Source organism: Calonectris borealis, chromosome W (assembly GCF_964195595.1).
Source record: "Calonectris borealis chromosome W, bCalBor7.hap1.2, whole genome shotgun sequence".
Classification (NCBI taxonomy): Eukaryota; Metazoa; Chordata; class Aves; order Procellariiformes; family Procellariidae; genus Calonectris; species Calonectris borealis.
This window is the reverse complement of record NC_134351.1, coordinates 18,366,727-18,391,217: the sequence shown is the minus strand read 5'-3', so window position 1 is coordinate 18,391,217 and position 24,491 is coordinate 18,366,727. Positions and strand designations below refer to the sequence as shown.

The following is a 24,491-nucleotide window of genomic DNA, read 5'->3' as shown; positions in this document are numbered from 1 at the left end:
CCATAGCATTATCGTGGGACAAGATTGAACAGAAAAAAGCACTGTAGACCATATTACTAATGTTGACCTGATTGCATTACCGAACCGTCGTAGGAGCAGCATCCTCTCGTTGTTTTTCCTCGGGTCCTTTTTCTGGGCCATCTTCCAACACTTGCGCTGGCTTGACATTCTTCGCAGGGACCCAATATGGGCCTGTAGGAAGAGAAACACAAGCGTATCCCCATCCCCAGGTAAGCAAGGGAACCGGACCTTTCCATAGACCAGATTCTAAGTGTTTATAAAATACCTTCGGATACACTTCAGTAACCTCTCCTGTTCGAAAATGCCGGTCAGCAGCTGAATGATATTTAATACATATGTGGCTTTATCTAACATCTCCTGAGGCGTAGTTCCCAGCGGATTCCCCCTTTTTTGTTTTTCAAGAATCAGCTTTAAGGAAGAGTGATCACGTTCCACAATTGCTTGACCTGTGGGGGAATGCAGAATACCTGTAACGTGATACACGCCCCATGCCTGTAGGAATAATAACAACCGTTTAGAGACATAGGCAGGTCCATTATCTGTTTTGAGTTTACGGGGGACCCCCAATACTGCAAAGCATCGAAGAAGATGTTTGATAACATCACGAGCACGTTCACCCATATGAGCCGTTGCGACCAAAAACCCAGAAAAGGTATCAACAGACACATGAACAAAGCGCAAACGACCAAAGGAGGAACCATGAGTAACATCCATCTGCCATAGTTCATTGGAAGTCAGTCCCCTGGGATTCACAGCAGATACTACTGGCATTGGCGTGAGCCGCTGACAATCCGGGCAAGCACGAACGATGTCCTGGGCCTGTTCAGCTGTAAGAGAAAACTGCTTCCGTAAGGAGCAAGCATTCTGATGAAAAAATTCATGGGATAATTTTGCTTCTTCCAAACGGCGAGGTAGGACTGCCATCAGAGTGAGTGCATCTGCAGCAGCATTACCGGAAATGAGCGGTCCTGGTAAATTAGTATGAGATCGGATATGCATAATAAAATATGGAAATCGTCTAACACGCAGCAGCTGTGCTAACTGTATTAGTAAAGAAAATAGTTGCTTATTATCTACTTCTCGAATAAATGCAGTCTCTATGCGCTGTACTGTGCCTGTGACATAAGCTGAGTCTGCCACTATATTAAGTGGTATTTGAGAAAACAATTCAAAAGCGCGAACAGCAGCTGCTAATTCAACTACCTGCGTAGATCCAGGTAGAGAAGTAACATCCGAAGACCAGGAGGCCTGATCTGCCTCTTCCACTTGGTCTTCAGATGTTTTCCGTCCTCCCGGCGTCTTCCACGCCACTACAGCTTTACCTGTTTTTCCAGATCCATCAATGAAAACAGTTTGCGCCTGTGGAATAGGCACAGAACTTAATAATATGCGTGGCTGTAGTGGTAGAGACTGTAAGGAATTCAAAAGTCGATGGCGTGGTAAGTTGTGTTCTATGGAGTTAACGTAATCCGCCATTGCAATCTGAAAACTCAGGCTGTTTTGTAATAATGTCCAAAATTCATCTCCTGTGAAAGGCAAATGCATAACATCTGGATCTCGACCTGTCAATTGTTGACATCGTAGTCGGCCTTGTGATATCAAACGAGAGATCATTTCAATTGCAGTGGTCAACGTCTTACTAAAGGAGTGAGGTAAAAACAGCCATTCCAGAATGCATAAGGCATCCTTTTCAGTTTGTACCCTAGCATCCCATTGTCCCAGTAAGGCAAACAGCTGAAAAGAGTGGTAAATAAGGAACAATCGAACTGGCAACGATAGCCGGATTCGATGTGCGAAGGTATCATTAATTTTATCCATTACCTGTTGCAATGCTTCTTGGCCTGGTTCCGAAAGAGATCTGGGGGATGCCAAATCAGGATCCCCTTTCAGCAACGAGAACAAGGGTGACAGTTCATGAGTGGTAATTCCCAATAGAGGTCGCACCCAATTGATTGTGCCCAACAACTTCTGTAGATCGTTCAGAGTACTTACAGTAGTAGCAAGCCGCAAGGCTTGTGGACACACATGCGACTCGAAGAGTTTCCAGCCTAGGTATTTCCAAGGAGAAACTGACTGTACCTTCTCTGCTGCTATCTGAAATCCATATCGATGCAATTCTGTGGACAAACACTCTAAGATTTGAGAGAGATATGATTCTGTCTCAGCTGCCAACAAGATATCATCCATATAATGATACAATACAATATTTTTATACCGTTGACGAATTGACAAAAGTGCTTCCCCCACCACTATTTGACAAATGGTAGGACTATTCTTCATGCCTTGAGGTAAAACAACCCAATGGAACCGTTGCATAGGTCGATCATTGTTAATTGTAGGAACAGAAAAAGCAAACAGAATACAATCCTCTGGGTGTAGATAAATTGTAAAAAAGCAGTCTTTGAGATCAATAACTTTTAAATGCCAATCATCAGGGATCATGGTAGGATTTGGGGTCCCGGGCTGCAAGGCCCCCATGGATACCATAACGGCATTAATAGCTCGCAAATCCTGTAACAATCTCCATTTTCCTGATTTTTTAGGTATGACAAAAATAGGCGTGTTCCAAGGACTGGTGGATGGCACTATGTGTCCTAATTGTAATTGCTCCTGTACTAATTCCCAAGCTTTTTCTAGCAGCTCACCTTTCAAAGGCCACTGATCAACCCACACTGGCTTGTCTGTAAGCCAAGTCAGTTTCAGGTGCAGCTGTACTTCAGTGGCCTTCATTAAAAATGTGTCGTAAGTGCTACATTCCATTGTTGCAACAGATCACGTCCCCATAGGGTACATGGGACATTTAAAACATAGGGTTTCAGCATGGCATGTTTATTTTCCGGACCTTCCACCAGTAAAGAATGCAAACTCTGCCATGGTATTTGGGTACCACCAACTCTGGTAACGGCAGCAAAAACTTGTACTAATGGCTAATCAGAGGGCCATTCAGATCTTTGAATTATCGAGACATCCGCCCCTGTATCCACCAGTCCAGTAAAAGCACGGCCATTTACTTTACACATCAACATAGGCTGACCCGTAGTTATCTTTTGAGTCCAGAATATTCGAGGCAAACCTGTGCTTCCAAATCCTGCTGACCCCCTCTGCTGGCCTAATATAGGATCTCCCTTCTCCCTTTGAACATTAGGTAACAAAATTAGCTGAGCAATGCGCTCCCCCGCGGGAATAGTACACAGAGGAGTAGGAGTCCAAGCCATGAGTTTAATTTCCCCAGTATAATCAGTATCAATCACCCCAGGAAGAACAAAAAGTCCTGCCTGAGAGGTTGAGGAACGTCCTATCAATAAGGCACAAAACCCTGCTGGTAAAGGACCATACACTCCGGTGGGGAGTATGTTAACAGATTGATCTCGTATTACTGTTGATTGGCTGGTGGCCAGATCCAACCCAGCGCTTCTGAATGTAGCTGGCTTAAGGGCATGGATGGTTGGCAATTGTTGACATTTGCTTCGTGCGAATTCACCGCCCAGGTTGAGGCTTGAGCCACCGGCCCTGAAATCGGGGTCCTGTTGAAGGTTCTCGGGGCGCCGGACCTCGCGCCCCTCCTCCCGTTTCCCTGCATCAGTCCTGATGGTCCTGCAGGTTACCATCCTTATCAAATTTGGATCGACATTGGTTACCCCAGTGATATCCCTTCTGACAACGAGGACACAGCTGAGCGGGACCTTTAATTTGGCCCTTTGTTCCTCGTCTTGCTCTGGGGCAATCTTTTTTAATATGACCTTCCCGGCCACATACAAAACACTTAGTCGCTGCTCAAGCCACCGTTAGTTGTTGAGCCAACGCCGCTGCTAATATCTCCGCTTTAAACTGTTCTGACCACACATTTTGACAAGCTCTGATCAAATCAGTTAAAGTCTTTGCCCGATTCCGAACGGGATCTATAGCTTTTCTACAATCAGAATTAGCATTCTCAATTGCAAGCTGAAAAAGCAACAACTCGGCGGCTTCAGGAGACTCTATCTGATGTTGTATAGCAGTTTGTAATCGATCTAAAAATTGCACATAGGGTTCTTGCGCCCCTTGCCGGATCGTAGCAAATGATGATTCCGGCTTGCCAGAATCCGGCACTCGCCTTAATGCTTTCATAGCCAAATCAGCCGCCTGTGTAAGCAGTTCATGGGGTAAGGTGGCTTGTGCAGCAGTTGTCGCCCAATTCCCTTCACCTAACATTTCATCTCGCCCATAGGGTAGTTGCAAATTGTCCAAATTGTCCATTACCTTTGCAATAACAAGTTCACGATACTCAAAAAACCACACAGAATACTGCACCGCTGACAAAACAAGGCGTAATATAGACTTCCAATCTAAAGGAGTCGTCGTATAAGATTCCCCTAATGCTTGCAATAAGTTTATAGTAAATGAAGCCTGTAACCCGTACTCCTTTATCGATTTGCGCACCTCCTTAATCACCTCATATGGTAAATGAGCATACTCTGGCGCTCTGCCAGGTCGATAAATTACAGGCATTGCCTGGAGAAGTGTTATATCCCCCTTTTTTAATGCCTCCGTACGACACTCATCAAAGGACAGCCTTGGCGCTACCGTACCTAAAGGCTGATACGTGGGGGGGGTGCGCGGATCGCCGCAGCGGATCTCCTCGCGGGGGGAAGGCGCAAATGGTGGTGGTTTCATGACGGACAACCGAGAAAGTGTCTTTTGTCTCTGTCGATGTGCGGATGCAGCCATTGCTTTAACTGGCGAGAGTGGAGGGTATAAATCAGGCTCTCGTTCGGGGCCTATCGAGCCCGTGTCAAAGGGATCGTCTGGCTCCGAATCATCCTTCAGAGGCGGGGGCTCCGCGTGAGTCATTACAGTTTCATCAGGAGCCAACAGTTCAAACAAATCTCCCCCATCTTTTGATTCTCCCACCGGTATTGCTGGATCAGTCACATTTTGCAACACCTGTTCGGCAGGGCGTAACTTTTGCAGAGCCGTATACACAACTTGCCAGGTAATCAATATTCCCTCTGGAACTTCTAGTTGCAAAATCTGTTTAGTCTGTAATTCCTCGCCCACTTTTTGCCATTGCTTTAAATCATAACACCCAGCCGTTCCTACAGAAGGGAACCAAGGGCAGTGATCCCGGACCCACGCAAGGAGTCTCACCAATTGTATTGGAGCGACCTTAAAACCTTGTTCCTTTAAAATACGTTGAAATATTTCAAGTTGAAGCTTCTGTGACTGAGATGCCGACTGCCCCATGACTAATGTATAAAGTTCGTATAACTTCCCCGCGGCTGCTCACCTGAATCGTCCTGCGACCGGTGATGAATCGAGCTCGATATGTTGATCCTCCGTTTATCCTCCATCCAGCTCAACAGGGGTACACCACCGGATATTTCTATTTCCTTTCTTCAAGACCTTCTTTCTTCAGGTTGTCGTCTTTTTTTTTTTCACTCGTGCCCCACGTTGGGCGCCATTTGTGGTGTATGATTGCACGGACTCTCACATAAGCATGCGCAGAAGCATTTATTGTTACAATACAGGAGAATATATCCTTTACCATAACGGGGAGGTCCCGCTGTCTCCCCCAATCATCACCCAATTCGTATCCCTTATTAACTAAGAAAAACAGTCTCTCTTCCTTTTGGCAAAGATCCACATGACTGCTCTCAGATCCGCTTATTCTCACGGTTAACCAGTTACATAATTCTCTTGATGTTTTCAGTTTCCTTACACAGGAGACAACTAAGCCAGGTGTTCACGTCTTATCTCAGGCGTATGTGCGCGTCTGCTAGTTCTCAGCGCACAGGCCGAATTCCTGTCTTATCTTAGAATCATAGAATCATAGAGGTTGGAAAAGACCTCTAAGATCATCGTGTCCAACCATCAACCCAACACACCATGCCCACTACACCATGTCCCTAAGCGCCTCATCTACACGTCTTATAAATACTTCCAGGGATGGAGACTCAACCACTTCCCTGGGCAGCCTGTTCCAAGGCCTGACCACTCTTTCAGTAAAGAAATTTCTCCTAATGTCCAATCTAAACCTCCCTTGGCGCAACTTGAGGCCATTTCCTCTCGTCCTATCGCTAGTTACTTGGCAGAAGAGACCAACACCCACCTCACTACAACCTCCTTCCAGGTAGTTGTAGAGCGCAATGAGGTCTCCCCTCAGCCTCCTCTTCTCCAGGCTAAACAACTCCAGTTCCCTCAGCCGCTCCTCATAAGGCTTGTGCTCCAGGCCCTTCACCAGCTTCGTTGCCCTCCTCTGGACACGCTCCAGCACCTCCATGTCCTTCTTGTAGTGAGGGGCCCAAAACTGAACACAGTATTCGAGGTGCAGCCTCACCAGTGCCAAGTACAGGGGCACGATCACCTCCCTACTCCTGCTGGCCACACTATTCCTGATACAGGCCAGGATGCTGTTGGCCTTCTTGGCCACCTGGACACACTGCCGGCTCATGTTCAGCCGGCTGTCAATCAGCACCCCCAGGTCCTTTTCCTCCGGGCAGCTTTCCAGCCACTCTTCCCCAAGCCTGTAGCGTTGCCTGGGGTTGTTGTGGCCCAAGTGCAGGACCCGGCACTTGGCCTTGTTGAACCTCATACAGTTGGCCTCAGCCCATCGATCCAGTCTGTCCAGGTCCCTCTGCAGAGCCTTCCTACCCTCGAGCAGATCAACACTCCCGCCCAGCTTGGTGTCGTCTGCAAACTTACTGAGGGAGCACTCGATCCCCTCATCCAGATCATTGATAAAGATATTGAACGAGACCGGCCCCAGTACTGAGCCCTGGGGAACACCGCTCGTGACCGGCCGCCAACTGGATTTAACTCCATTGACCACAACTCTCTGGGCTCTTGGCCGAAACTCCCAACTTCACAATTCTTCTCCACATTACCTGGCTTAAGAAGTTATCCTCAACGCACTCCAGGAGTCTCCTGGATTGCCTGCAGCTCGCCGTGCTACTTTTCCAGCAGATGTCGGGGTGGTTGAAGTCCCCCAGTAGGATGAGAGCCTGCGAGCGCGATGCCTCCTGTAGCTGGAGTAAGGAGGCTTCATCAATAGGCTCCCCTTGATCAGGCGGCCTGTAGTAAGCACCAACCACAAGGTTCCCTTTGTTGCCTCGGTCTCTAATTCTTACCCATAAGCTTTCAACCTGCTCGTGCCTATTCTTCAGAGGCAGCTCTTCACAATCTATCCATTTCTTGATGTAGAGGGCAACCCCTCCACCCCTCCTTCCTCGCCTGTCCCTTCTGAACAGCCTGTAGCCATCGATAGCCGCACTCCAGTCATGGGATTCGTCCCACCAAGTTTCAGTAATGGCAACTAGGTCGTAGCTTTCTAGCAGCACGGTGGCTTCCAACTCCTCCTGTTTGTTGCCCATGCTGCGTGCATTGGTGTAGAGGCACTTTCAGCTGGGCTGTCGGCCGTGTCACCTTCTTAGAGGAACACCCCTTAATTCCTTTGAGGTATTTCACTGGTGTTTCCCTGTTGGCTCCTATTACCTCAGGAGCCCCTGGCTCATCTCTAAGACTTCAAGTGTGCTCCAGTGTACCCAGCAAGTCTCGGAGCGACAGGCTGAGGGCCCTCACTAGCACCCCATCCCTCTAGCCTTGGCGTGTCGTCCCACAGCTTGTCACGGGCAAGCCTGATATTATCCCCCTCCCCCTTCAAGTCTAGTTTAAAGCTCTGTCAATGAGCCCCACTAGCTCGTGAGCAAAGAATGAGATATTCAAGCAAATGAATTAGATATAAATGTTTAGTTGCCAGACTGATAACTATGAAATTGAGAATGCCTTGATAATAGGCTCTCTCAGGCTCCTAAAACTGAAACATTATATGTAACCTTTCAATAACTTTAATGCATCTAGTTTATTGAATCAGCTGTTTCATTGGAAGCATTGTGATCTCCTTGGGCTCACTGTAGTAGAAATTGGCATCTGTGGCTGCTTTTAGCATGTGGAAAACTTTCATGCTTCTTCCACTCTGATGCAGTTGAAAATATTCATAAATTCTTGGAAATGACAAACACAGCATTAAGCATTCAGTTTCATCCCTCTCCTGCAGCTCCACTTCTGTGACTGCAACAAGTCTGTCTGACAGTGACACCCACTAAGATGCATATTTCCTAGACAGTTGACCCTCTTTTAGTAGTCTCCTGCTGTCAGAGAGTCAACTGTACATATAAAAGGGAAATTCCTAAAATTCCTATACCTGCATGCTTTTCACCACTGCCCTTTGAAATCTGGCCACCAAAGCCGTGAGAAAGCCCTGTGGACCGACTGATCCAAACTCTTCAGTATCTATTTACATTGCTTATGCATTGATGGACAGAGGACCTCTGGGAGCTTCAAAATCAAGATGTGTTCTTGGAGCCATTGTAGGCAGCAGTTCATAAGCTTCAGGTGCTGGAAGAAAACATGATTTCCTCCTCCCTTTCAGCTTGGAGAAGTAAAACTAGAGTCAGCATCATGTGTCTAAAATCCATTTTCTATGATGGTAATGGAGTGGGGGCAAAGGGATTTCAGTGAGTATGGAAATTCCAAAGTTGTAACTTATTTTTATCTTATCCTTTCCTCCACTAATATTTCTTTGTTTAGTTAGTTCAACTATGTTTCTCTTTAATTTATAAAATTATGCCTGTTCACAGCCTTTTGAATCTCAGTCATGTGAGTAACACCAGCCTGCGTTCATAAATATTACTTAGGAGTTCATAGCAATCTGTTCTTTGGATCTTCTGGGAAATTTACAAAAAAATCTGAGGCTACTGTTGTGTAGCATAGTGGCTAAGCCATTCAGTAGGTGGAGAATTTCACTGTTTCCAAGTCAGGTCTTCAGTGAGCTGTAGGAGGTCAGCGAGTGCCTGTATGGTTCTGGGTGAGCGGACTCTGGGGCAGCCGTAAGGGTGGCTGGGAAGCCTCCAGGTAATACAGCCCTGCTCAGCCATTCACCTGCCCTGTGTGTGCCATGTTTGAACGCGTCTGATCTAGAGAGAGACTTTGGGTTTGACCTTACCAGAGAGAACCACTGGGATGCCGAGGTTTGGTGGAAGGGGTTTCCCTCCAAAAAATTTCACAAGAGGTCAAGGCATTTCCAGTGCGAGCTAGGTCCTACCATGAACTGAGAGGCCACTTTGTTAGGAGATAGTTATATTCACAAAAATATTTTTGTATTTCAAAATTACCTTATCAACTTATTTATGCACAACTGCTACTGTGCACTGTCTTAGTCTAGTTTAATAGAAAAATGTGGAAGTCATTGTGAGAACAAGCGTATAAATGCAGTGTAAAGCAAAAACCTAGTGACTAGACGCTAATTTGTGAAAAATTGAGTGTGATTGCACTTTTACAGAATTGTCCACTTAAGTAATTTAAATGAAAAGGAAAGTAATTTTTTATTTAGGTATATGAATCAGTATTTTCTAGCCCTGTTTTTCAGAAGTCTTCAAGTACGTTGGGGGAGGGCAATCAGAATGAGTCAGAAAATGAGAGGCAGAAAAGTCACACTTTAAATGTAAGATTTCAGACAGCAATGAAACACCTATGAGCATAAGTTAAATCTGCGCCTTGGGGATTCCAGCAATACTACATGTAACAGATAAAATAAGGTAACTATTGCCTTGAGTGCATTACAGGGCAATCTTTATGTTTTGACAAACAAATTCTTGAATGTATGAAGCAATACCACAGGTATAATATGCCACCCTCTAGGCTATGTTGTATTTGTCTTCAATGATTTATCTCAAGCCTCTCCTTAGGTTGCTGGCTGTTAACCTAAAATACTTTTGAAAATTAACTAGGGTTTTCTTTTGTCATAAATAGGAGCAGCATGTGACCATTATTGTTTTCTTGATTTATTTGTGCAATGTGTGAGACAAAAATACATAGCAATGGAGAGAGAATTTGGGGGAATTAGTAGAAAAAAGATTTAGCCTATTTAAGCAAGATCTACTGAAAGAAGGTTTCAGTGCAGCAGACAGTCACCCACTGGGAATATTGATCCAATCTATGTATATGTGTATTTTACCACCATTCTGATTTTACAGACAAGATTATCCTTTATAAAATCTTCTCTGTTATAAGTACTTCTGGGCTGAGGAATATCTTAAAGAGCTCTAATGTAATGTAATTCTTTCCTTTCAGGGAATATGGAGCCATTGATGATGTAGATATTGATCTGCATATTGATGTTAGCTTTCTTGATGTAAGTAATCTAATCACAGGATTACATAATGAACATTAATACCCATTTAATTCTGCTACACGTCAGACTAGACAACCACTGAGACGTTCCTTTTTCAGAGGCTTGATCTTCACAAGTGACTGTCACATTATTGATTGCTACTCAGTGGAAAGGTTTCCTTTTCCTTTTATGATCACATTGTTAAAAAGTTTTGTAGGCTTTTATTTACTGCATATGTATTTCCTTTCAAACATGCTTTGTGAATGGTAAATGTTTTAACTGATATAAATGAAATACTTTTTTTTTTTTTTTGCTATCCTAGACATTAGTTAGGTGAAAGCACTTCATAGAGTCCTGGAGGGAAGACGACCTTGGCTGGAGCTTTCCTGTGTGCTTCTCAACATCTGCAGCTGATTAGGGAGAGGCTTGAGTGGCAAAGGAGACAGGACAGTGCTGCTGTCAACTGGCAGCATGGCTTCTGTAACAGTTATGCTGTCATTAACTCCACACTTCCTCACCTCATCTGTGCAGTAACTTCCTGTCCTCTAGATGCAGAATGAAAATTAGTGCTTTTAGGGGCATCATTAGCTTTTGCACAGATATGTCATATTCTCAGGTCAGCACAGCACATAAGTTCTCAGGCTCTTCTAAAATTTAAGAAAATCTGATCATACCTTGAATTATTTTAATCAGTCTTAAGAAGGAGCAAATGTTTCTTTTGCCCTGTGTTATGGGATGAGTTTTCTTTCCATCTTTATTTGCTCCTTTGCTTCTCAGCTTTGAAGCAGTATCTCTTGATAGATGGGAACATGTCTGCCTGCACTGCAGATGTAGTGTTGTGTAGAAACCTGTGCTCAGTTTAAATGAGCATACTCAAGAACTGGAAGCAGTCTAACACTACTCTTAGGGGCATCAGCAGGCAATAGTTTGTCCTAAGTCTCAAGTTTAAAGTTGGAGTAGATATTCCATGACTGGGTAAATGGATGGATAGTGTTTATAACAACCCTAAGGTAGACTGACAAAATGCAACAGTTCCTCATGATGGCTAATGGTGTCTGTTGTTTTCTTTTTATCTTGAACTAGGAAGAGATTGCTGTGGCTTGGGATGTAATTCGCACAGAGCCTATAATAGTGCGATTGCACTGTTCACTTACACAGTACTTAAATGGTCCAGGTTAGTCACCTGTGTATTCTTCATGTGCCTTGTATGGTGTCTCGGTCTGAGCCACGTACTAGGTCATAGATACTCATTCACTGCCAATTCTTTGACCCTGCATGTGCTTAAATCTACTGCTGAGAGCAGTCCTACTGATTTGAAATTATGCTTACATATATTTGCATGGCTAGGCCCTCAATAATGACGTGGGCATCTAGTTTAAACTTTCATAGGTTGAGTTTTGGAACTTGTTTTCTTGATATCCTTTGAAATGCAGCTGCTTCCCCTAGGAACCAGGGGTTAAGGAATAAAGATCAACAGTTTCTAATATGTGTTTTCCTGATTTTGGAAATCAGGGATCATCTTCACAGATGCAGATATCATTGATAAGGTATACATACACAGATCTGTGCAGCACATTAATATGCCCTTTTTCATGCACCTTCGAAGAATCAGGCTGTGATAATTATCCTGCCAGCTTCTGATTTCTGTATGACTGTGTGAACTCTGGGGATCTTTAAATTTGAATGAGAATTTTAAATGTTATGTTGACATCCTACTCTCTGGTTGTTATATGAGTAAAGCTTCCTCATGAGAGTAAAAATGGTCAAATGGTCAAACTCATGAAGAATCAACTGAGATGACTGAAGATTTGGAAACGTTCATATGCAAGAGTCAACTTCAGATATATTTTTACAATGGGAAGTCAGAACTAAGTGTGTAATTTGGATCATAACTTGCCCGGCTTTGGAGGCTTCCAGTGCAAGCTGTCAGTTCAGGCTTGTATCTGTGGGAGAATTCTGCCTCTGGAAAATGAATAGATATTTCCAGTCATAATATGTTTAGCAAAAACTGTCCCAATGAGCTATTTTTATAGGATATGTTGTCTGCTGATTCTAACTATAAGCTATATGCTGTTCATTCAAATAAGCATTTCATTACATCAGTCATTATTTTTTTTGCTTGACTTTGGTCTTTTTGTCAGTATTTTATTGCTTCAATCTTTTTTGTAAATATGCAGATCTTAAAATATGTATTTGCCATAGCAGGTAGCAGTGTTAGTATTCAGAATATTTCTATCAAAATGTAATTTAAAAAAAAAAAAGTGCAGCAAATAAGAGATGGTGAAGTGTGAAGAGCAGCATGCAGTAAGAAATGATTTAGTGAAATGAGAAGTAACAACAAGATATCTATCTTCTGCACCATTGACAAGGTTAAAACAGGAAGCTTAGTTCCCAGTCCTGCAGCTGACTGTGGGAGTGCCTGAGTACCGAGAAAGGCAAGATCAGGGCCAGAGGCAAGTATTTTGCTGCTACTGGTTTTATGAGCTCAGCTGCTGTTGCAGCCATGTTTCTTTATTTACCAGAAAAGGACAATGAGAGCCACCATCTTTTGTGTTAACAAAACCCGTTCTCTGTGTATTCCTCTTCCCCCTTAATTATGTTGCTTAGAGACTACTGGGCCATAACTTTATGCTACATATTTTTCTCCTATAGTACTTTCTGTTCATTGATAAAAGAAACAGAAATGCAGTATACTCCAAAGCACAATGGGAGGTATACATACCACATTGTAGCTGTTTAATATCCTGATTTTAGATAGTCATTCTACTAGTTAATACCTTGTCTCATTATTGTACCTGTGGGCAGTTCCTCCCACGTGCCTTAGAAACCTGTCTTACATTAGGATGAATCAGCCTTTGGAGGTACCGGGCTGTCTCCTCTGGCTGTAGAGTTTAGACAGCAATTGTAGTCTAGATGTCAGATTTTAAGATTGCTGATCTAGGTATGATGATTCTCATATTGAAAATATTCTCCCCCTACCATGTGTCCTAAATTTGACAATCTAAAGACATTGCTACCCCTAATCAAATAATTTATCCCTTTTGAAAAATTCATCAGTTTGTCTTTAAAAGATGAGATTATATTTGAATAACAACATTAGAGAAAGGGTATCTACAGTGCTTTGAACTAAGTGAAATTGGATGGCCAGGTTATATATATATTGTATTTTATTTTTAAAATTAATTTATTAAAGTGAAATTAAAGGATAAAGTTTGACATTCTGAATAAAATATGGCTTTCTGAGTGATCAGAATAATATAGATTTTAAAATACTGATTTTCTTTTTCTAATGAAATTGGAACCAACCCCAGATTTTTTGTTTTCATTCCTTTTCATTTTACTATAGTGATTACTTCACTAATACAAAATATAAAGTCTATTCGTGCTTGTAATATGTGTTGGCTGTTGTCCTACCTTGAGGACCTGAGACTCTCGACAAGTGCTGGATTCCATCTGCCACTTCTATTTAGTAAATGTTATTAAAGGATTTTAGTAATACCAGGAGCTAATTTCCAGCCTTCACCCCTTACACTTTCAATTTTCTGACAGATGAATATGGATATACCAAGGTTAGGATGGGTCTTGAGGAAAATTCAGTGTAATCCTTGGCCACTGGAATTCATACATCAGGCACTTAGATGATGATTATGAATCTTGTATTAAAACGCCCTCAGAAAGAAAACCCAGATATTAGTTAATTCAGTTTATTCCACTCTGGGTTTTCTTCATAGTCACAGGAACTGTAGTGTGTAAAGACTACTTACTTTGAAGAAAGTTTAAGAGATTAGATGAGATGAATTACCAGTCCAGATAGATACATTTAATCTGATGCTGCTCTCTAGTACTTCCGTAATATAAAAAAAAAAAAAGATACATTTATGTAATTAAAGTTAGTGGGAAGAGATACATTTTGGGGAATTCAATTTCTAAAATACTCATTTGTAAAATTACAAATTATATTGGCTAATATTCCAAAAAGGACCATTCATTTCTTCATAGACTTAGATGACATGTCTGCTTTCACCATTGCTTCAATGGCATGGCCTATAGTAAAGGTCCAGATAGAACAGGGTCCTTAAATATGACTTGTATGCTCATGAGTTCTTGATTATTGCTTTAAGTTCATATATCAACAATATCTCCTTTTTCCATAGTGCCAACTGTGGATGTATTTCAGATCTCTACTAAGGAAAGATTTGGGCTGGGACATCAGCTGAAAAAGTAAGTCTGGAAAAGTGTAAACCCCTGTTTTTAAGTAAATATTACACTCTCTTAGTTCCCAGACCATGTCAAGTAGGATAAAATTCACAGGTTGTCAGGTTAGTTGGATCAAAGTGTTCTGAATTTATTTTTCTTTAAATAAAAAATAACAGGTTTTGCCTGTTTTTAAGTTCAGTTTTGACAGTTGTTGGAGAGAACTTGGTTTGTGCTGCCTGCCAGGGTTTTCTGTCACTTTACTGCCATTTAGGAAGTAAGCTACAAAAGTTCAAAAAGACTGTAGGTAGGAGTGTTCAATTTCATGTTTTTGCTTAGATTGTGAAGCCTCTGGAGCAGGAATCTTTTTTAGCATCATGCATACCCTAAGGGGGCTATGCTTTCATGGTGGGCTCTAGGATGTACCACAGTAATTAGGCCATCCATGTTTTGAGGACAAGAGGGAAGAATAGTTGAAAAAATTAGCAGTTTCATGTGTTCATGATACAATTCAATTTAATAACATTTTGCTGAGTCATCTTTTCACATATGCTTGTGTACGTGTAATAAAGTGACAAGAATATAGGCTTTAATATCTGTCCCTTATAACAGTAAGAATCCCTTAAGAAAAAAATCTTTTGCTGTTTGGTGTTTAAAGAAATTCAGTGCAGCATTTTCGTAATCATACAAATGAAGCAATGTTATTAAAATCTCTATGGTACATGACTTTGAAGAAAAAAATAAAAAGCTCCCCAGGCACGAAAAGTCTCTTAAAACATTTCAGTACTTACACTGTCTCTGATTTGTGCACTGGGTAATTACCAAAGGTTCCCATAAGACATTTTCAGGTACATATCTGCATAATTCACAGTTGAGCGGAAGTCAGAATACCTATGAACTCTGCGGCCCCTCATGGCTGTGAGCAACAGGATATTCATCTTTGAAGAGTCGGTAAAATTTTTATATAGTCCATACCAACTTCCACTTTGACTTTATCACTCATAGACCCGCACTGCTAGATTAGAGTCACAAAGTAATTTGGTTTAGAAGGGACTGCTGGAGATCACCTAGTGCAACCTCCTGCTCCAAGTATTGCTGACTTCCAAGTTATATTAGTTCACTTCAGGGCCTCAGGCAGCTGAGCTGTGAAAATCTCCAGCCTTTGTGGGCAACCTGTTGTACTTAACTACTCTTCTGTGGATGTCTTTTCTTTATAGCCTTTATGTTTTTTAGCTTCACTTGCTACAACTTGTGACCACTGCCTTTTGCTGTGCATCTCTGGGAAGTATCTGGCTCTGTCTTCTCTGTAAATCCCTTTGGGTAGTGTAATATTCGACATCCCTACCGTCATGTTTGTGCTTTAGGAGAATATGCTCCTATTTGAGTAGTATGGATGCTGTAGCCTACCTCTGTAGTCACTGGAGAGACAGACGCCTATAGTTGGATAGAACGCCTTTGAATCAGTTTGTCTCTAGATCTCCATGAGAGGCATAATTATGTAAGTCTTGCAGTGGTTGTTTACACAGACGGTATTCTCAATAAGAGTTCCATGTGAATTAGCTTTATGTGGGAAAAAAAAAAGCATTTTTGACAAGCTGAAGCAACCAATCATCAGTCCACATATGTGACAGAGAAACTGTCTGAGGACGTTGCACCATGTCGCCTACGTGGTGAACTGAGACACCCTAGTATTAAAGTGAGTATGTCTTGGCTAGGATAAGAAAATCTTTTTTTCTTTCTTAATTTGCAGAATCATGCAGACATTTGTTACACAACAGTGGAAGAACAGCAAAGAGAAATCTAATTGTATGCACAATAAGAAGGTGTCTGACAAAAAGGTGAAATCCCCTCTGCACATCTTTTCTACATTGCGCAGGTAATAGCAAGGAAAATGAGCTGTTACCACCATATCCTGTTAAAAATCCACAGCAGACTTCACAAGGTGAAATGTTGACTTTTCTCCACAGAGAAGTGCTCTATTTATATCTTACCTCATAGGTTTACAGTCCTTGCCTTGCATGACATCAAAAGCGAACTAGGTACTATCACAACTTCTAAGACTATTTGAAGGCAGAGCATTTCAGTGCCCTGCTCTCTGAAACAGCCATGATTCATCTAGAATTGGAAATAATTCATTTTATATTACTTTACTTGGTTGTATTTGTATCTTTACTAGCTTGGTAGCATTTGACTGTTACTTGAATAGCAAGAATATATATATAAAATATATATATATTATATATATACTTTATATATATATAATTTTGTGGTTGTCTAGCTTTTCTTTCCACAGCTGTGTATATTTTTAATTTTTTAAGACTAGAATGGTCATTAATGAAAGACTGATCTTTAGAGCTGCTGAGCACCCACCCCTCTCCACTGTTTGAGTACATGAATGTTCACCACTTCTGAAATGCAGGCACAGAATTTCAAAGAACAAAGGCATTAAAAACATAAATAGTAGTTTGTGAATAATTCATTTGAATTCATTATGACTTCTGCCAGTTACTCATACTCTTTAAAAAGTGTCTGTAAAATCAGGCTCTGATTTTACCTCTTTCAAGAATGTGACTATTTACTCTAGCGTGTTTTCCTGACTATGAAGGGTTGACAGATCACCCCTTCTGTACATTTGAATTGAATGCTTCTTTGAACATTCCTTCTTTTTGATGAATTTTGCCATTCTAAATTCCGTGTATAAAAAAGAGAGGGAGTACAGTGATCACTCACGTTGAAGAAATGTCAAAGATAACAAAAGATTATTTGTCTTTTCAAAGGTAGAAGAGGAAGATGGTGTTTTAAGTAGAAAACTTACCTATTCCCTACCATGCCTAGCGCAGGCTGTAACTTGGGGTTTGGTTTTATTCAGAAAGGGCATACAAAAGCCAGCCTGATCTTTCTCCTCTTGATTTGGCTGCTGCTGCAGTGCCTGTCCAAAGACCGCTCAGCCCAAACACAGGGACCCTCTCTCTCCCGCTAGAGCACCATTCCTACCTCCTGTCTGCCCAAGGATGGTAATGAGCCAACTGCAACAGTGAGTCAGCAACCTCCACGTGCATTTTCCACTGTCACCACTTGCTAACAGGGTGGTGAAACCTGTTAGCCTCTCCCCTTGGGGTTTCACTTCTTTTCTATTTGATCAAAGCCCAAAAAATACTCCAAAGATTAGGGTTGCTTGTAAAGTGTAGAAAAATGATTCAGCATACCTGATACCAGTTCTTGCTTTGCAAGGACAGGTGAACGTGAACCTTATAGAAATGTGTCAGTTCATGTGAATGTTGTTTCATAAAAACCTTTTGCTCTTTACTTTCTGCATTCATAATTTAGGTCCCTCACATTCTCATTTCTAGTGTTACAGAGCTAGAATTTGTCTAAAACAGGACAGAAGGGCATCAAATTGTTTTCCACAAAGCACCCAGATTATTGTGAAGTTTTTTAAAAAAATGTTCATTTCAGCTGAATTAAATTTTATTTACTGCCTGCAAGTTTCACTGCTCATTATATCTTCCATTGGATCTGGACATAGAATTTGTTATGCCGTGTCCAGAAGACAATAACTTTAATGGGATCATGCCATGATGATTACATAGGAAAGATAGATTTTGATAAGAAAAATGTGATATAATCTTGTGTGAAATATGTGGTTTTCATTTCAAAGATAATCTCCTGAATAAATGGTTTGTTTAGAGACATAGGGACCTTTACAAAGAGCTGTAAGGATATAGCTCTAACTTGTCTTAAGTAGTTAGTCATCTTTTCAATGGATAGGTTTGTGTATAAATAGGAATAAGATGTCTATTTGGTATTGGGAAATTAGTCCTACATACAGTTGCTCATTTTTTTAATGTTGGGCTGTGTTTATCACTAGTGAAATACATAAAGACAGGTGGCACTTAAAAATTTGTACATATGTCTGGACTTACTTGTTTGATTTGCACAAGACGGATTATTCTCCAACTACATCTTCCCCTTCTTTATTTTTAAGGTCGCCAAGTTATCCTCCACCTGGCTGTGGTAAAAATAAATCAAAACTGAAGTCAGAACAGGATGGGATCTCCAAAACTCACAAGCTACTGAGAAGGACTTACTCTAGCACAGTTAAGGCAGAGGATGTGTGTGCCACAAAATCTCACAGAACCTTTGGCCGCTCGTTATCGAGTGACCCTAGGGCTGAACAGACAATGGCTATTAAATCACACAAACTGTTGAACCGTTCTTGCTCTGCAGCCGTCAAGCAGGAGGAGTGCATCACTTTAAAGCCCCATAAGCTATTAAGTAGGTCATGTTCTGGGGACCCTCGATGTGAGCACAACAGTACCTTGAAGCCCCACAAACTTTTAAGCAGGTCCTACTCCAGTAATCTTAGAATGGAAGAATTGGATGGATTGAAGAATCACAAGTTACTCAGCAAGACTTACTCCAATGCCCCTAAATCATCCAAAATGGAGCCTTACAAGGAGTCCACCATAGCAGAGGGCAGGAGTCTCTCTCTTACCTCAGGGCTTATTGGTATCTTAACACCATCTTCATCGTCACCTTCACAAGCTGCTGTGTGTAATAATTTTTTTATTCCGCTCATTTTATTCTCCTATTATTTTCCAAATGTACTATTATGCTTATTATGCAAAGGCATTAATACTTAGGACATATGTTAGTGAATATATTGGATATATTGAATATATTGGAAGACAAGAGCAATGGAGTCAGCTTTTTAAGGAGGATTTAAACTGTGCATGCACATATATTTAAGTTATAAAACCAGAATTTGCTTAGGTCAAGACAGAGATTTTACACCTCACGTTGAATACAGCTCAATGTACAGCTGCTAGCCATGGGAAAAGTTCAATCATCCACTTCCTTCCCTGCCTCCTTTCTTGCTGCAGGAAGAAGGGAGAGTGTGAGCTTCTGTGCTGCAAAATTGGCTTGGTCACACAGGTCTTTTCTCATTTCCCTGTTTGCTTCGTGGGGGAAGCAACTATCCATTGGCTCGTTCGGGTGCCAAGTCACCTCTCCTTCTGGTCTTTTCAGCTCTGATCATCATTGTACTGGAAGGAATGCAGTCATGATTCAGCTCACCTCTTGCGCATTTGTGCTTTGTGAAAGGTTTAACTTTCAAATGCGATGATGACAGCCGGAGGTTGGGGAAGGAATTAGGCCCACACTGGCCCCCTTTCTTTCCCCAGAGACATGATCGATTGGGAAAACAAAGGGTAGCACATATTCTTAAATTTAAGAAAGAGCTCTCAAAGTTAATTCTTCTGCCTCTGCCTCTTAAAAGATGGCTTTTATACTTTAGAGGAAAGAGTGGGTCTGTCTGTGCTCTTTCAAGGCACCGGTCTGTTTTCTGTGTTAGACCTGGGGAGAGACGCTTAGGAGACAGTCCTCTCCACTCCCTTAGCCTGGTGGTACCTTGATGTTCTCAGTGTGCAAAAGCTGATTCTTGCTTGAAATACCATACATATATTCAAAATAGTGTATTCTGAATAATGAAGTTACATTGAGTGTGTTATGTCTCATGGTAAATTGGTTTAATAAGCTGTGAGCTATATTCATCAAATCTAAAAGCAGTGATATACTATCATAAAATCATTTATATACATGCTGTGTGGTTGGTTCCTGTAATGTGCACAACAAAATTAATTTAAGGTGAGCCAATAGACTTTTTACTTGTCACAGTTTAGAGATTCATTTTTTTCTGAATCAGCAAAGGATGTCTTAACTTAGCAGACTTTTCTCTCCTGAAGTTAATATAAAAAGTCTCATTGGTTTTGATAAGATAATGAAGAGTTGACTAAGTGGTTTCATTACTGATATTATCAGCTGATATGGAAAAAATGCAAGCCCTGCTTGACAGTCTATAAAAATTACCAGTAATTTATTGCTATAATGCATTTACTTTGAGGCAAAATCATCACATGCATGGTCAGGTGCAGTTTGACTGATGTTAGCAGAAGGGCATTAAGAGTTTATTTCACATTTTACATTCAGGCACCAGATATATGATTAGCCTGGGTGCCTAACTGCGATTTGAAGTCAGTGGAATGTGGAAGCGATGAATCAGGACCCTAACTTCTCTTCAGTTCTCAGCTTAAATATTTGAATCTCATATATGCATACAATTAGGAGGATTATTTCCCAGGAGAAAAAAGGGAAAAGTTTCCCAAATAAGCAGTTAGAGAAATGAAAGGAAATAAGACTATAAACAAAAACAAAACCCAAAAAAGCTGTAAATGCAGCTGATCTGATTCTTATTCAAAACAAGGGTTGATTGAGATAGGTATCAGCCCAGAGGGAATTTTGTACCTTAATGACTCCTATAACAAAAGTTCCTTCTAATTTATTTGTTGTACATTGAAATAAAAAGGCAGAAAGAACCTGAGTGGGATCTGAGCACAGAGGTCTGTCAGCGTGGTGCTCACAGAAGTGAGATCTTAGTAAATATATAAAAGAAAAAGATTTTCAGCTGTTCTGAGAGTTACATTAGTCATTCAAGCCTAATCATATAGCCCATATTTGGACAGACAATACACAGTTAAAATTTAAAGGAAGTTACCAAATGCCAGTTTATTAGAATGGAGTGAAGGCACTGGTGGCATTTGAGATTAAAGGTTTCGGGATGCTGAGATACAAAACATCATCAGATTTAAGAACTAAAAAGAAACGCTAAAAATCTACCCCACATTCAGCAAACAGTAAAAGGATTGATTATTTGTAATGGTTGGTTTATGCAAATGAGAGATCTTTTTAGATGCAAATATTGTTTAACATATTTGCACGTAGAAAATACAAATGTTTTACCATTTCCTTATAATTAGTCTATCAACACTGAAGTCGCCTGAACTTTTCCCTTGCAGCAAAATTATGGTGCAAAATGCATTCTGGTACGAGACCGTGGCTTTCTTGTGCAGGTAGGATGTCATATCTTACCCATTTACGAAACACTGTGGAGCATGAGCTGACTGTTAATTATTTTTAAGCAGATGTTGTTTTTCTCTTTTTCATTGTTCTCAGACTATCGAATTTGCTGAGCAACGGATACCAGTATTGAACGAATACTGTGTAGTTTGTGACGAACCCCATGTGTTCCAGAATGGCCCTATGCTGAGGGTAAGTGGTGTGCTTTCTAGGATAAACAATGCATTTTCTAATGCCTTAAATAGCAATGGACGATACAAACCTGTTATAAAACTATTCGACTATAAAATTATTTCAGATGTGTTTCATCCTAATATCCTTTTAAGATGCAAAAATGTAATGCATATTAACTAGATTTTACTGAAAATTTGAAAAAAATGTATTGCAAGCAAGGGAGATGGAAAGCAGGCTTGTATAATAATCATAGAAACATAAAGGAGGGTTGTATTTCACTGAACGCTATTGTGCTAGAGTAGTCATAACTGGATAAGCTAGAGGAAGTGCATTAGAGTGCTTTCCCGGTCCTCTGGCACTCTTTTAAAAGCTTAGGGTCACCTAAGTCCTTCAGCTTCTATCAAGCCATGACCAGGGTATTCAGATACATGGGTGTTAATGCTACAAGGTCATGAAGTTCTTCTGATGCTCTTTTGCTCGTGGGCCACTGGAATGAACCATCCTCCATAATGTGATAAAAAAGGCAGTAGAAGGAGATGCTCTGTGAAGTGTCTGATCTAGCAGTGACCTAGTCCAGGGGCACTGTTGTGGTTCAGTATGCCCAAGGACTGGCCAGTTACACAGCTCTTCCTTCCTTTCATTCCTGTATAACTGGGAACCAGGAATTTTGCATGCTGAATGTTGCACCCTCTCATGCTGCTGATGAATGCATAGTAAAAAAGAATAAGATTGGTCATGAAAGACACACCCTGCCTGGAGCTACTGGATCAGTGCAGCTTTGTAAAAGAGTATATAGGAGAATAAAATTCTTACCTTTAGGACTGACCTTGCAGTTTAGAATCCTTCTTGTTTCACCTGTCCTGAATCCTATGGAAACCTGAGTAACCTTAAAAGATTAAAGCCATGGAAAACTGTTTAATATCAGTGTGTGAATGGTCTGACACCTCATCTGCCAATTTCTCCACAGTGTGGTGAGCAACTACATATAAGATGAAGCAGACATCATCTGTGATAGTTCCATGGAACTAAATTCAGGAAGGTTATTGCTTACATGGTAGCAGAAGTCACCTCAGCATCATCCCCCGTGACACTCAGTGGCACCACAGTCAGGCATTCTGACTGCAGGCAGGGTATGTAAATAGGCTGCTAATAGGATTTGCAAAAGCATCTACATATTCAATTAACACCATTTTAAGTCATGGTTAAACCTCTGTACTTTTGAAAATCCTATCAGGTGTTTATTTGCCTCTTCAAGCTCATATCTACCTTTTAAAAACATGTTTTTCTGCCAGATTTATCAGCAACCAAACCCTGATTAGAAGCCTATAGAAAAGGCACCAGTTCCTTGTTGTTTGTCTTTGAATGCACTGCTATGCATATTACCTGTGACAGGATGAGATAAGACAAATTGAATAATATGCGAAGTTTGGATAATATAATTATTTAAATTATTAGGTTTTATCTGTTGTCCATAGGACAAAGCAAACAGTAGGATTTATTCCTGTTCACATGATGAAAAGAAAACAGAATGGAAAGTCATCTGCTCTAAATTAAAAAATCGTAATTCTTCTTGCTTTCCCACCTTAGAGATCGAAATCCCTCAGAATGACTTTTCTCTGTCTTCAACTTAAAGAGGGGTCATTTTAGCCATCCATTTGAGAGTTTGTCAGTGCTTCAAAACAGAGGAAAGTGCAAACATGTTTGCCACTGTTGTGGTTTAACCTGGCAGGCAGCTAAACACCACACAGCCGTTCGCTCACACCCCCCCAGTGGGATGGGGGAGAGAATCGGAAAAAAGGTAAAACTTGTGGGTTGAGATAAAGACAATTTAATAGGACAGAAAAGGAAGGGAAAATAATAATAATGATAAAAGAATATAAAAAACAAGTGATGCACAATGCAATTGCTCACCACCCGCTGACCGATGCCCAGCCAGTTCCCGAGCAGCGGCCATGCCCCCCCGGCCAACTCCCCCCATTTTTTTTGTTCAGCATGACGTCATATGGTATGGAATATCCCTTTGGCCAGTTTGGGTCAACTGTCCTGGCTGTGCCCCCTCCCAGCTTCTTGTGCACCTACAGCCTCCTCGCTGGCAGGGCAGTATGAGAAGCTGAAAAGTCCTTGACTAGCGTAAGCACTACTTAGCAACAACTCAAACATCAGTGTGTTATCAACATTATTCTCATCCTAAATCCAAAACACAGTACTATACCAGCTACTAGGAAGAAAATTAACTCTATCCCAGCTGAAACCAGGACAGCCACTAAACACATATTCATCAGTGCCTTTGCAAGCAGCATAACCTAGCAAGCTTTGCAAAAATGAAAGAGTGTCTTTATATAACCCAGGAAGAAATCTAGCATGCTCTGTGTATGCTTGAATGACTCAGTAAGCAATATAGAGCCATTAATGAGTTTGCAGTTCTGTAGAAGGTGAGAAAGGATCTCAGTTTGAATAGAGCATGAGTTTGCCAAAGAGTCTTAAGGAAATTTATGCTTCATTCTACTGAGAGCTCTGGCAGAGGCAGCCTAAAGTAGTCAATTGTAGGGTTTATTTACATGCTTCAGCTGCACACACACATACACATACATACATATATATAATGTATGTAAAGGGAATAAAGAATGACCCAACTGAAAGAGCGCTTTATGTTTAATACTGCTGCAACAGCAGATCTCAGAAATACAGTACTTTATTAAGCAGAATGCAGGGGGCTTTCATTTAAGGTAAGGCTACATGCGATCTAGCCTTGTGTCACTTAATGGATCCCATATGTAGTATCCCTAGCCTTCATAAAGAGCTTTAGAGTGTTCATAGTTTTGATACCACAGTAACTTCATCAGATTTCATAATGATTAGAACCTTGCTATGGTCTGCTTATATTTTTAGATTCTGTGTCTTGATCCCATTTTCTACAGATATCCATATCTCAAAGACATTACTTAGACTCTATCTGTAGTTGGTTGTATCACAAGAGATGCCACAGACTAAATAGTTCTGGATGGTTCAACAGTCTCTTCCTTTAAAGAATAGCTCCTCC

At 41.1% G+C, this 24,491-nt stretch overlaps 1 protein-coding gene across 2 annotated transcripts in view; it reads left to right on the top strand.

Moving 5' to 3' along the window:
* LOC142074787 (protein mono-ADP-ribosyltransferase PARP8-like) overlaps nucleotides 1–24,491 on the top strand; it is a 204,335-nt gene that overhangs the window by 139,049 nt on the left and 40,795 nt on the right. For both annotated transcript variants that reach the window (XM_075135664.1, XM_075135663.1), the window contains exons 8-14: nucleotides 10,129–10,189; nucleotides 11,252–11,342; nucleotides 14,323–14,389; nucleotides 16,113–16,238; nucleotides 18,348–18,912; nucleotides 21,217–21,270; nucleotides 21,374–21,469. In XM_075135664.1, the coding sequence (XP_074991765.1) occupies nucleotides 10,129–10,189; nucleotides 11,252–11,342; nucleotides 14,323–14,389; nucleotides 16,113–16,238; nucleotides 18,348–18,912; nucleotides 21,217–21,270; nucleotides 21,374–21,469 (1,060 nt within the window). The remainder of the gene's footprint in view (nucleotides 1–10,128; nucleotides 10,190–11,251; nucleotides 11,343–14,322; nucleotides 14,390–16,112; nucleotides 16,239–18,347; nucleotides 18,913–21,216; nucleotides 21,271–21,373; nucleotides 21,470–24,491) is intronic.